General features: G+C 45.6%; 1 protein-coding gene across 1 annotated transcript in view; it reads right to left on the bottom strand.

Moving 5' to 3' along the window:
• The window catches only part of ITPR3 (inositol 1,4,5-trisphosphate receptor type 3), a 77,253-nt gene that overhangs the window by 45,152 nt on the left and 18,105 nt on the right, over window positions 1-13,996 (bottom strand). Inside the window, exon 2 of the mRNA XM_003789102.2 lies at window positions 12,524-12,594. Coding sequence (XP_003789150.1) covers window positions 12,524-12,594 — 71 coding nt within the window. The remainder of the gene's footprint in view (window positions 1-12,523; window positions 12,595-13,996) is intronic.

The following is a 13,996-nucleotide window of genomic DNA, read 5'->3' as shown; positions in this document are numbered from 1 at the left end:
TATACAGGAGGTGGCAGGTTCAGACCCAGCCCTGGAGGCTCTGTCTCAAAAAAAAAAAAAAAAGAAAGAAAGAAAGAAATTTGGGTGGGGGGGGGTGACTTGGAGTGTACCATCAACTATCACAACTGGCCCTTAGTGGGCAGGATGGGGGTACTGAACACCTGCACCTCAAAGCCTGCCCCCACGTGATGCCTGACTGTAAACGTCCCATCTCACACACTCAAGCACTGGGCCCACAGTCACACACAAAAACACAAATATTTTTGTCTTGAATTTAGTGAGCACTAGATGTTCCAGAAATGCAAATTCAGTACAGACCTAGGGAAAACTGTCCTTTGTGCTGTTCAAATTTTACCATGAAGTTTTTGCTATTTCAGAAAATCCATCACTCACGGTCATGCCCAAAGGCTGCACTTGTGGCTGTCATATTTATGATTTAAAGGCAAGCATTTGCTGTTTTGGGTCTTCTAGTTGTACCCAACATTTCCTTCTAAAATATGTATTTTATGGGCGGCTCCTGTGGCTCAAAGGGATAGGGTGCCAGCCCCATATGCCGGAGGTGGCGTGTTCAAACCCAGCCCTGGCCAAAAAAAAAAAATGTATTTTATTAAAACTTACTCTCCCTTGATATGATTTTATACTTAGAGAACCCTAAAGACTCAACCACAAAACTCTTGGAAGTCATCAAAAAATACAGTAATGTCTCAGGATATAAAATCAATGTCCACAAGTCAGTTGCCTTTGTACACGTCAACAACAGCCAAAATGAGAGGTTAATCAGGGACACAACTCCCTTCACCACAGCCCCAAAGAAAATGAAATACTAAGGAATATACCTAACAAAAGAGGTGAAGGACTTCTATAAAGAAAATTAGAAAACCCTAAGAAAGGAAATAGCAGAGGACTTTAACAAATGGAAGAATATACCATGCTCATGGCTGGAAGAATCAACATTGTTAAAATGTCTATACTTCCCAGAGCAATCTACCAATTCAACGCCAGCCCTATTAAAATACCAACATCCTATTTTCAAGACTTGGAAAAAATGATTCTGCATTTTGTATGGAACCAGAAAAAAACCCATATAGCTAAAGCAGTTCTTAGTAAGAAAAACAAAGCCGGGGGTAGTATCACCCTACCAGATTTTAGGCTGTACTACAAGGCCATAGTGGTCAAGACAGCATGGTAGTGGCACAAAAATAGAGACATAGACATTTGGAATCGAATAGAAAACCAGGAAATGAAACCAACAACTTATACCCACCTAATCTTCGATAAACCAAACAAGAACATCCACTGGGGGAAAGACTCCCTATTCAATAAATGGTGCTGGGAAAACTGGATATCCACATGTAAGAGACTGAAACTGGACCCACACTTTTCTCCACTCACAAAAAGTGATTCAAGATGGATAAAGGACTTAAATTTAAGGCATGAACTCATAAAAATCCTCAAAGAAAGAATAGGAAAAACACTGGAAGATATAGGCCTGGGGAAAGACTTTATGAAGAAGACCGCCATGGCAATAGCAACAACAGCAATAATAAACAAATGGGATTTAATTAAACTGAAAAGCTTCTGTACAGCCAAGGAGACAACAACTAAAGCAAATAGACAACCTACCCAATGGGAAAGGATATTTGCACATTTTGAATAAGACAAAAACTTAATAACTAGGATCTATATAGAACTTAAATTAATACACAAGAAAAAACCCAACAATCCTATACATCAATGGGGAAGAGAGATGAATAGAACCTTCTCTAAAGAAGACAGATGAATGGCTAGCAAACACATGAAAAAATGCTCATCATCCCTAATTGTTAGAGAAATGCAAATTAAAACCACCCTGAGATATCATCTAACCCCAGCGCAAATGGCCCACATTACAAAATCTCAAAACTGCAGATACTGGTGCGGATGCGGAGAGAAAGGACCACTTTAACACTGCCGGCCGGACTGCAAACTAATACAACTTTTTTGGAAGGAAGTATGGAGAAACCTCAAAGAATTCAACCTAGACCTCCCTGCAATCCCATTACTAGGCATCTATTCAGAAGGGAAAAAAAAAACCTTTTATTATAAAACCATTTGTACTGACAGTTTATTGCAGCTCAATTTACAATCGCTAAAACGTGGAAACAGCCTAAATGCCCCTCAACCCAGGAACAGATTGGCAAGCTGTGGCATATGTATACCATGGAATACTATTCAGCCATTAAAAAAATGGATATTTTGCAGCATTTGTATTAACCTGGATGGAGGTGGAAAACATTATTCTTAGTGAAGCATCACAGGAATGGAGAAGCATGAATCCTATGTATTCAACTTTGATATGAGGACAATTAATGACAATTAATGACATCGTGGGGCATGGGGGAAGGGGAGAGCAGACAGAGAGAGAAGGAGGGAGGGGGTGAGGTAAAGGAAAGAAAAAAAAAGAAAAGAAAATAGTGACTAATTCTCACATAAATTGGATTTAATTTTGATCAAAGTACATTACTTAAACATTAATTTTTAATTCAACTTGTTAATATGTTGTTTAGGATATTGCATTGTCATTAATAAGTGAAATATGTTTGTAATTTCCCTTTATAATAATACATTTTTTCCAATTTTTTTTTAATGTTTCTTTTTTGCAGTTTTTGGCCAGGGTCAGGTTTGAACCCACCACCTCTGGTATATGGGGCCAGCGCCCTTACTCCTTTGAACCACAGGCGTCACCCTCCAATCTTAATATCATATGTATCCAGATGAACTAGAATGATTTTGAAGTATTTCTTCTTTTTCTATTGTCTATAATATTTGTCATGACCTGTCTTTTGAAATTATCTTTTATTTTTATTTATAAATATTAGTTGTCTATTTTTTGAGACTTTGGAAAAAAAATAAGAAGTTAACTGATGACTCCATACTGAACCTTAGAGTCAAAGCACTCTATGATAGACATACTCTTATTTGACAATATGAATGTTACTTTTTTTGTATTATTATTATTGCTCAATAATAATCAGATGCAGCAATCATCTGACTTCTTTTCTGAATGTATTTACCTTTGTTCATTCTTTACGAGGTTTTTGTTTCTAGTCCTTATCTTAAACATTGTTATTGTTATTAATTTGTAAGCCTTTTTAATTTTGTGATGGCAAAAAGTGGAAACCAAATAAACAGATGTTTAAAAAAAAATTACTCTCCTTTATTTTCTCTTTTTTGTTACCCCTAGGACATTATACTAGCCTCATTCCCTCCCCTGACTCCAGGCCCACTCAGACCTTGGCTGTGGACTGCTACCAGTTACACATTATATAAACATATATATGGATAGATTATTTTATTTATGAATTCTACTTCATGTTTTTTGCTACCCCCTCCAAACGCCAGGGCAGGCAGGCAGACAGGCAGGCACAGCCGGTCACTGCTTCTCCAGCCCCTAACCTGAGGCTCAGAAAATATCTGCCAGATGAATACATAAACCCAGAAAGGACACCCTCATGTCTGAGGAGTGGGGTTTGATTTAGTCTTGAGGGAAGGAAGAGAGGTGAGGTACTGAGGCTGTAAGGAAGGCAGGAGTGGGTAAAGGATACGGCACATCTGGGGACAGGTCAAGGCCCCCTGGCAGGGACAGGGACCATGTATGGGACAGAGGAACCAGGCAAGAGAGCTGAGACTATTGGGTGTGAGAAGCCCAGGGCCCTGAGTGAGTGGTCTGGACAGGGCACTGAGGGCAGCAGGGACAGGAGTCTGCATACCTGGGGATCCTCACTTACTTGGTCTCCATATGGCATAACATCCCCATCCCTTTTTCTCCAGAAAGTAGAAAAGGAAACAGGTGCTGCCCCAGGTTGGAGCAGGAGTCTCAAGCTTTTCTGACCTTGGCCACCCAAAAAATACATCTTAGATGACCGTTTCATGAAACAACATAGGGACTCCCCATCCCTGAGGATGGTGGGCAGGCTCGGGGTCCAGCAGGCCTGAGAACCATTATTAGAATCTATTCTGGACCAAGGAAACCAGAAACAACTAAAACAACCAGATTTTTAAAAGGTATGTTATTTTAACACAGCTTAAAGAACTGACAAGTCAATGAGCAATGTCTCTGCTAGAAGAGGTCAAAGGGAAACAAGGTAGACAAACACACGAGCTTCCCTTGCCCTGAGGGTATTTGCTGATTCCTCAAAATGTGAATTTTTATATTGACACCTTTGCCAGGTGGAAGGGTCAAAACCCAAGCCTAGACTCACAGAAAGTGGTTGACCTAACAGAAAATTGGACCTAAAGGGATATACTCTCAGGCAAGGGTTCAACCCAGAGTAGAACACTCCTACCAAGAAGTAAAGCCCAGGTAGAATTCCCCAGATGTCTCAAGAACCCTCCATACTTGAGCTGGACCTCTGGTGGTCTTGAATTGGTGATACTCCCAAAGAGTCTGATAGTAGAAAAGCCAGGCCCTCTGTGGAGGAAGGCACCTTCATCCTAGATCCATACCAAATTTTTACTTTTTTTTCCTTGAGACAGTCTCACCATGTCATCCTCGGTAGAGTGCCATGACATCATAGCTTACAGTAATCTCAAACTCTTGGGCTTAAGCAATTCTCTTGCCTCAGCTTCCCAAGTAGCTGGGACTACAGGTGCCCACCACAATGCCCAGCTATTTTATTTTTTTGTTCCAGTTATCATTGTTGGTTAGCTGTCCCGGGGCCGGGCTCAAACCCAGCAGCCTTGGTGCATGTGGCTGGCACCATAACCACTGTGCTACGGGCCCTGAGCCTCCATACCAGATTTTTCAAATTCCATAATTTGTATACAGTCAAAGATAGCATGAGCCCTTGGGAACTAGACACCACGAGGGAATAAGCCGGCAAAATAGACGCCAGAAACAGACGTGCAGAGACTTCAGACACAGACATCACCTGTAAAACATATGCCTTCTCTGCTTCAATCAGTGAAAGAAAAGCTTGAAGATCCCTGCAGGGAACAGGAAACTATAAAAAGCAAGAGAGCAGACTAAAAAAGAACCAAATGGAATTTCTAGAAATAAAAAAGCTTCAATAACTAAAATTTAAGACTCACTAGACATATTTAACAGGAAAATGGCCAGAGCTGAAGGAAGATTTAATAAAATAGTAACACCCCTTACTATGGTCGATGCATTCTTAGTCTGTTCTGTTCAAATGATGGTTGTGCCCCATTCACATGACTTTGCCACCCACAAATGGGTCAGAGCCCAGTTTTGCATGGAGCACATTGCCCTGGAACACCCACAGGAGAGCAGCGTAGCCAGACGTGATCCTCCCTGCCACCAACTCCCCTATATCTTTCCTAGAAACTACTGCCTGGAACTTGTCAGATTCATCTTTTTCTCTCACCACAGATCCCCTCTTACAGCCTTGATTTTTTTTTTGAGACAGAGTCTCAAGCTATTTCCCTGGGTAAAGTGCAGTGGAAGAGAGGTGAGGTACTGAGACTGAGCTATCATAGCTCACAGCAACCTTCAACTCCTGGGCTCAAGTGATCCTCTTGCCTCAGTTTTTCTATTTTTAGTAGAGACAGGGGTCTCTCACTTTGGCTCAGGCTGGTCTCGAACTTGTGAGCTCAAACAATCCACCTGCCTCAGCCTCCCAGAGTGTTAGGATTACAGGCATAAGCCACCTCATCCAGCCCTCTTTCAGAGCTTTATCCCCACACATTACATATCAGAAGATGCTTATGAAATACATAAACAAATGTATTTGATAAGATACATGGAAAAGATGTATTTGGTAAGATATAAATGAAAAGAGGCCCTGTCCCCATGCACATCTCTATACTTTTACTATGCTGTGCTCTTTGCCCAGAGGCAGCCCTGGAATGGGCCCAGAAGGGGCCCAGAACTTTCCTTCTCACCAAATTGCAAGGCAGAGAGGAGGAAAGGTGGACAAGTAGCCAGGAGACTGGGCCCATGCAGAAGCAGCAGCATCAAAGGCCTAGAGGAAAGGGAGAAGGCCCAGGGAGTTTCCTACAGTAAGGGCTGTGTGTCCCAGGGCCATATGCCTGTGGATGAGGGGCGCAGGGCGGAGAAGGCTGGTGAGGCTTCAGACAGGGGGCTATTTATTCATCAAATAAAGTTGATAGGACTGGGTGCTGGTGGCCTTTGGCTATAATCTCAGCACTTTGGGAAGCTGAGGTGAGAGAATTGCTTGAAGCCAGAAGGTCAAGACCAGCCTGGACAACATAACAAGACCCTGTCTCTACAAAAACAATTTTAAATTAACCAGTCATGGCAGTATGTGCCTGTGGTCCTAGCTACTCAGGAGGCTAAAATGGGGGGTTTCAGGCCACAGTTCATAGTGGGAGCTATGAACCCACTACTGAACTCCAGCCTGTGTGACAGAGTAAGGCTGTCTCTTTTTCACTTTTTTATTTTTTGAGATAGCGTCTCATTCTATTTCATCCGGGGTAGAATGCCATGGCATCAGCCTAGCTCACAGCAACCTCAAACTCCTAGGTTCAAGTGATCTTCCTGCCTCAGCCTCTTGAGTAGCTGGGACTACAAGCTCCAGCCACAACATGTGACTAATTTTCCTATTTTTATAGAGATGGGGTCTTGACGGACCCGTCTCTTAAAAGAAAGAAAGAAAAGAAAGTCAATGGACAGGTATCTGAAACTGACTAAGGCATCTAACACTCTAAAAACCCACTGCCAACTGTGCATGGTATCTCATATCTATAATCCTAGCACTCTGGGAGGCCAAGGCGGGTGGATCACTTGAGTTCAGAAGTTTGAAACCAACCTGAGCAAAAACAAGCCCCCGTCTCTACAATAAATAGAAAAATTAGCCAGAAGTTGTGGTAGGTGCCTGTGATTCCAGCTACTTGGGAGGCTGAAGAAGGAGGATCACTTGACTCCAGGAGTTTCAGACTACAATGAGCTATAATGATGCCACTGCACTCCAGCCCAGGTAACAAAAACAAGACTGTCTCAAACAAAATTCCTCTGCCATTGTATTGAATCATCCAGGATAGAGGGAGCTTTAAAAGATATTAATTCCAGGCCAGGCGTGGTAGCTCATGCCTACAATGCTAGCACTCTGGGAGGCTGAGGCAAGGAGGGTGGATTTCCCTAAACTCACAGGTTTGGGACCAGCCTGAGCAAGAGTGAGACCCCATCTCTAAAAATAGCCGGGCATTGTGGCAGGCAACTGTAGTCCCAGCTACTCGGGAGGCTGAGGCAAGAGGATCACTTGAGCACAAGAGTTTGAGGTTGCTGTGAGCTGTGACACCACAACACTCTACCAAGGGTAAAAAAGTGAGACTCTGTCTCAAAGAAAAAAAAAGAGAGAGAGAGAGAAGGCTTTGTGCTTGTAGCTCAAGTGGCTAGGACACCAGCCACATACACTGGAGCTGGCAGGTTTGAATCCAGCCTGGGCCCACCAAACAACAATAACAACTACAACCAAAAATTAGCCAAGCATTGTGGCAAGGGCCTGTAGTCCCAGTTACTTGGAAGGCTGAGGCAAGAGAATTGCTTAAGCCCAACAGTTGGAGGTTGCTGTGAACTGTGACATCACAGCACTCTACCCAGGGTGACAGCTTGAGACCCTGTCTCAAAAAAAAAAAAAAAGAGAGAGAGAGAGAGAGAAATTCTGACACGTGCTACAACATGGATAAAGCTTGAGGACATCATGCTAAGTGAAAAAGGCCAGTCACAAAAAAGACAAATCCTGTGTAAGTCCACTTACATGAGGTACCTAAAGCAGTCAAATTCATGGAGTCAGAAAGTAGAATGGGTGTCAGGAGCTACAGGGAGGAGGAATGAAGAATTAGTGCTTACTGGAGTTCTGTGGTTGGATGATGGTGATGGCTGAAACAGTGAAAATGTACTGAATGCCACTGAACTGTACACTTAAAATACAGAGTTAAAATGGTTAAGATGGTAAGCTTTTTTTTTTTTTACAGAGACAGTCTTACTTTATCGCCCTTAGTAGAGTGCTGTGGCATTACACAGCTCACATCAACCCCCAACTCCTGGGCTTAGGCGATTCTCTTGTTTCAGCCTCCCGAGTAGCTGGGACTACAGGCACCTGCCACAATGCCTGGCTACTTTTTTGTTGCAGTTTGGCTGGGGCCAAGTTTGAATCCGCCACCCTCAGTATATGGAGTTGGTGCCCTACCCACTGAGCCACAAGTGCCGCCCAAGATGTTAAGTTTTTCTGTTTGTTTTCTTTTTTGAGACAGAGCCTCAAGCTTTCCCCCTGGGTAGAGTGCCGTGGCATTACAGCTCATAGCAACCTCCAACTCCTGGGCTCAAGCGATTCTCCTGCCTCCACCTCCCAAGTAGCTAGGACTACAAGGCATCCACCACAATGCCCTGCTATTTTTTGGTTGCAGCCATCATTGTGGTTTGGCAGGCCCGGGCTGGATTCAAACCCACCAGCTCAGGTGTATACGGCTGGTGCCTTAGCCACTTGAGCCTCAAGTGCCCAGCCAAGATGGTAAGCTTTTAACTACAATTAAAAATAAATATCTCCTTTTTATTTTATTTAATTTTTTTAGAGACAGAGTCTCACTTTTTTGCCCTTGGTAGAGTGCTATGCCGTCACAGCTCACAGCAACCTCCAGTTCTTGAGCTTACGTGATTCTTTTGCCTCAGCCTCCCAAGTAGCTGGGACCACAGGCACCCACCACAATGGTTGGCTATTTTTTGTTATAGTTTGGCTGGGGTCAGGTTCGAACCCACCACCCTTGGTATGTGGGGCTGGCACCCTACTCACTGAGCCACAGGAGGCACCCAATATCTCCTTTTTAAATGCATAAAAAACTGTGTAATTTGTAGGAATGCTAGTTTCACATAGTTATCCAAGATATGAAATTAAAATGAAAATATAATAAAAGAGAAAGAGTTTGAGCTTCTATCTGTTAATACAGAAAGATCTCCAGTAGCATCTGCCCATATTCAGATTTATAGAGCAAAACCAGCAAAGAACAGAATAGTGCATATAGAATGTCACCTGTGAGTAAGATAGGGGGAAATTCGAATACACATTTGTATCTGCATAAAGGAATGCTGGAGAGTGCACAGAGATTAAAGACAGTGATCAGCTGAAGGGACACCTGTGGAGGAGGGAGGTGGGCGGGGACAGTTCAGTGTACATTTGTACAATAATTTGATGTTTTAATAATAAATTGCTTCATCAGATTTTCTAATACAGTTACCCCTGGGAGGGAGACAGGAGGTGAATGAGGATAGGGTGGGGGAGCTAGGCTCTCCTCCAGATCCTAGCGCACATGTTTATATTACTTTTATAAAAAGAGAAGAAAAAGAATAACAAAATTTCAAGTGGCCAATAAACAGATGAAAAGATGCTCAGCCTCAGTAGCAAGTAGAAAAAAGGCAAATGAGGACCACAGTAAGATGGCTTTTCACACCCAGCAGGTTGGAAGAAATGTCAGTGGGACAAAACCAAGGGTGGCAAGGACATGGGCAGAGCAAGGGGAGCTGCCCCCATGTCTGCGGGTGTGGAGGTGACAGCCCCTGTGGAACGCCATAGGGTCATTTCTCCTGTGATAGAAGAGCATCCCTCCTACCCAGCTCTTCCCCTTCTGGGAATGTGACCTGTGCCTACAAGCCCAAAGAGAGACTCACACTGCAACATGGAGACAATTGCCAAAAGCTAGAAATGGGCTAAGTGTCCATCAACAAGAATACCAATAAATGTGTTGCTTTTTATCACCCATGGAATATTACATAGCAATTAAACAAATGAACTAGAGCCACAAATAAATTTCAAGAACAGTTTAAAATTTAAAAAGTGCAGAAAGATTTGTACAGAAGCTATCTTTAATTTACAGGGTGAAATACTCTATACTGTCCACAGATACATGTTTATGTAATAATAGCGAAACCGTTCAAACAGGCCCCTGAACGACAAACCAATTTCCCCTCTGGAGAGGGGCTTTGGCTATGGCTATGTTATTTCTTTAAAAATAAAAATATCTAAAATAAACATGGCAAAGAGGATTTAACAAAGCTCAGCATGGAGTACATGAGTTGTGTGTTATTTTTTCTTTACTTTTGTGTAGAGTTGAAATACGTCTTAATAGCAGTAACAACAAACTGAGCTGGGAGCATGGAGAGGCAGAAAGGAGGTGTGGGCTGGAGGCCAAGAAAGGGAGGCCACTCAGCACCTGCTCCCATCAAGGTGCAAGTGACCACCATACACTTGTGCTGGGGTCCCCATGGCTAGGAGTGTGAGCTCTGAGTTTCTGGAGGTAGACCTGGAGATGAGAGACCTACATTGTGGGTCTCCCCTTACCCAACAGGAGGAGAAGAGACAGAGAAAGGGCCCTGGGGTGGAGAAGAGGTAGGAAGATGGAGTTGGGATCCTTCTCTTCCACCTCATTCTGCTGGCTCGGCCCATAGAAGTCTTGGGGACCACGGGGTGCCCCAGGGATTCTGGGGTGGGCTCTGCCCACGGGCTTTGGGGAAATAGAAAGAGACGGGGGAGTGGGAAGCAGCAAGGGGGGAGGAAGGCAAGAAATCAAAGGAGCATTTGTTCTGCTAAGTGGCTTTTTTGTTGTCAAAAATTGGCCCCAAAGTCAGTCCACTGGCAGCCTAGGGCAAGTCTTCCTTGGCCACACCCACCTCCCTGTCACCAGCCTGTCACACCACAAAGCTGCCCACACATACCTCAATACATAAGCCTTCTCCTTCCAGCCCTAGCCCCTCCCCACCCTGGCACAGCCCACCCTTTGGGCCCTCACCATGCTCTCTCTCACTTAGTTCCTCCCAAAACTCACCTAAGTCCCTCCTCTAAAGCGGCATCTGCCCTCCAACAGCCGCTTCAAAGTTCTCCTTCTGGCCACAGGAGAGGCCCAGGCCACCGATCTCCACCCACCTCAACCTTCAGGGAGCCAGGACAGGTGTGATCAGAGCTCCACCTCCAGGCAAGGGCTCCACACAAGCACCCTGGAACCCCCAGAGCCCGGGCCCAGTGGCTTCAAGGCTGAGCTCAGCCAGGGGACCTCTGGGTAGGTCACATCAACGGGACATGGCCAGGCCTGAGAGAGGGGGCAGGGGCTGGAGGGAGCCAGAGGGGCCCAATGCATGCATTTATCCCTCAAAAGTATACTGAGCACCCACTATGTGGCAGATGCTGAAGATAAGACAGTAAATAAACTAAACAAACAGAAATCCCTGCCTGCTCTGCCTGGAGGAGGTGACATTCCAGTGAGGGAGAAAAAAGATAAACAAAAATAATTAAAATATGCGTATCAGGTCAGATGTATGCCATGGAGAAAGGTAAAGCAGAGACAGGAAATGGGCTCAGCAGTGCAGTTTCATACTGAGTGGTCGGGAAAGGCCTCCCTGAAGCCTGATGCTGAGTGTGAGTGCCCCATGGGTATTTAGAGTGAGAACATTTCAGGCAGAGGGTACAGCAAGTGGGACTGTGGCTAATAAGCACGAGGAGCAGCAGGAAAGCTGGTGTGGCTGGAGGGAAGTAGGAGAGGGGAAGAGGAAGGGAATGAAATGAGAGAGGCATGGGGCCAGGCAGTACAGGACAAAGGGTGTATGGTAGCAAGGGGTACCCACATGTTCCCCCCACCCCAGGAAAAGCCCCTACTCAGAAACTGTGATAGAAGCAGGAACAGAATAGCAGAGGTGGGGCCCTTCTGCTGGCCAGGACCCCCTTGCCCCATCTTGCATTACCATCGACAAGATAGGCCACTAACAGCCAGCCAGCCAAAGATGTCACAAGACTACCTTAAATCCCATCCCCTTCTAGCATCCCTCTCAAAGATAATCTCAGCTAATCCCTCCTGAGCTGAGCAACCACATGGCAGACATGGTGGCGGCAGACTCCGCGTGTTCCTGCCTGTCCCTACCCTACCTAACACACACCCAGGACCTGTCTGTCTGAATGTCAATCTCATCCCTCACAGGTAATCCCAACAATAGCACCTTACTCTAACTTGGCACAATGACAGCCAGGATATCCCTTAAGCCTCACAAAAGCCCTTGGGCCCACAGGGCAGGACTGAGGAGCCCACTGACCACTTGCCCAAGGTCACAGAGCAGAGCCAGGATTAGGCCCCAGAAGCTTCCCTACGGCAGAAGTCACCCATAGGACAGAGCTGAAGACAACCAGGGTCAAAGAGTCCTGAAACCATTAGGTCCAATCCCCTTTCTGGAAGGATAAGGAGACTGAGGCACGGGGAGAGTTCTCACCTTGGCCTCCTAAAGCCTGAGGCAATTCTATTTCCCACCCTTGTTCCCTCAGGAACGCCCAATCATGCAAACAAAGAAAGCCCTGTGCCTGGTGGAGAGTATGGGGGTGAATGGGTCCCTGGCCAGAAGTGGGTGTGCCCAAGAGGTAGGGTGTGGCCCCAGAAAATGAAGGAGAGGTGTGTCTGTGCCAAGGTGGGGGCAGTGCTACCCAAGGGGGTTCCACTGACAGCACCAGCTCTCCCCTATCCAGTCACTGTGGCTAAACGTGGTTGAATAAATCCAGCCCCATGTCTAGGACTGGGAAGAGGGAGGCCTTACCTCGGAACTTCTTAGGGGGGTTGTCCAGGTCCCCAGCTGCAGGCTCCACCACACAGCGGTCATCCACCAGCCTGGAAGACAAGGCAGCTCAGTGAGCAGGACAGAAGAGACTTGTGTCCCCACAGCACCCCTCCCTCAGAGCAGGGGATTCCAGGGCAACAGTGAGACTTTCCTGAGCCCGTAAGAGATTTCTTCCATCACTGACAAGCCCCTACCATCAAGTCCTCTTTCTGCCACTCTTAAAGGCAAGTTCTCTGGGGTGGAGGAGTGAGGACCCCAAGGAACACAGAGACACACCTAGCCCACCTGGTCCCCCAACTGAAGCTGGAGCAGTCCTGTGGGGACTTTGCTGCAGTCTGGGCTGCCGTATGCTGCAGACACTGCAGACATAACTCCTTTCACAGCCCTGAGCAGTGGGCAAAGGTGGAGAGAGAGGGAAAGGGACCTAGAGACACAGGCAGGGGAGAGACAGAGGCAGAAAGACAAACAGTAAGAAAAATAAAAAGGAAGAGAAACAGACAGCAAGAGACTAGAGACAGACAGATGAGGGAAGTTTATGAGACACCAAACTAGAGATATGAGTGTTTGGGTCTCTAAGGTCTTATGCCTTTCCACTCTCAGCCATGCCCCATTCCACAGTCCCCATCTACACACCCACCCACTCACCCTTTCTGGCATCTAAAACTTTTCAATGCCACCCCAGCCTCTAGGATAAAGGGATCATGATCACCCACCATTTCAAAAGTCAGCTCTTTCTCAGCACCCTCACATCTGTTGCCTCTAAATTCTCACAACTTCCTAACAAGGGGATAATCACTAGCACCATTTTACAGAGAAGAAAACTAAGTCTGAAGATTAAATAACTGGAATGAAGTCACAGAACTGAGTTCAAAGCCCATAATGCTTCAGTACCTTCTCTCCTTGGGTAGGCTAACAAGGTCTTTGGTGATCTCTACTCCATCCAGTCCCTAGCACAGTTTCCTTACCCCAGCTGTGTGAAACCTCTTGTTGATGGTCCTTAGAGCTCTCCTCCCTCCAGAAGCTCCTCTCTCTTACTCTGTAGGGCTTTCCTTGCCAGTACTTCCTGCCCTGTGGGCCTCCCTCCCCCATGGTACATCTCCTGGTTTTGGCCTCTCCTGCAACTGTGTCTCTTTCTACTTCTACACCTGTTTTGTCTTCAATGTGAGTTCCTTGAGGATAGAACCCTGTGTTTTTTCTTTGGAACCATCAGTGCTTTGCACAATGCAAAGTACTATGATATAATAAGAAATGCAGGCTCAGCGCCTGTGGCTCAAGTGGCTAAGGTACTAGCCACATACACCTAAGGTAGCAGGTTAGAATCCAGCCTGGCCCGTCAAACAATAATGACGGCTGCAACCAAAAAAAAAAAAAATAGCCAGGCGTTGTGGCGGGCGCCTGTGGTCCCAGCTACTTGGGAGGCAGAGGCAGGAGACTCACTTGAGCCCAGGAGTT

The sequence above is a fragment of the Otolemur garnettii genome, unplaced genomic scaffold (assembly GCF_000181295.1).
Source record: "Otolemur garnettii isolate 467f Iridium unplaced genomic scaffold, OtoGar3 scaffold00031, whole genome shotgun sequence".
Classification (NCBI taxonomy): domain Eukaryota; kingdom Metazoa; phylum Chordata; class Mammalia; order Primates; family Galagidae; genus Otolemur; species Otolemur garnettii.
The sequence above is the reverse complement of the archived record's forward strand: the minus strand, read 5'-3'. Positions and strand labels throughout refer to the sequence as shown.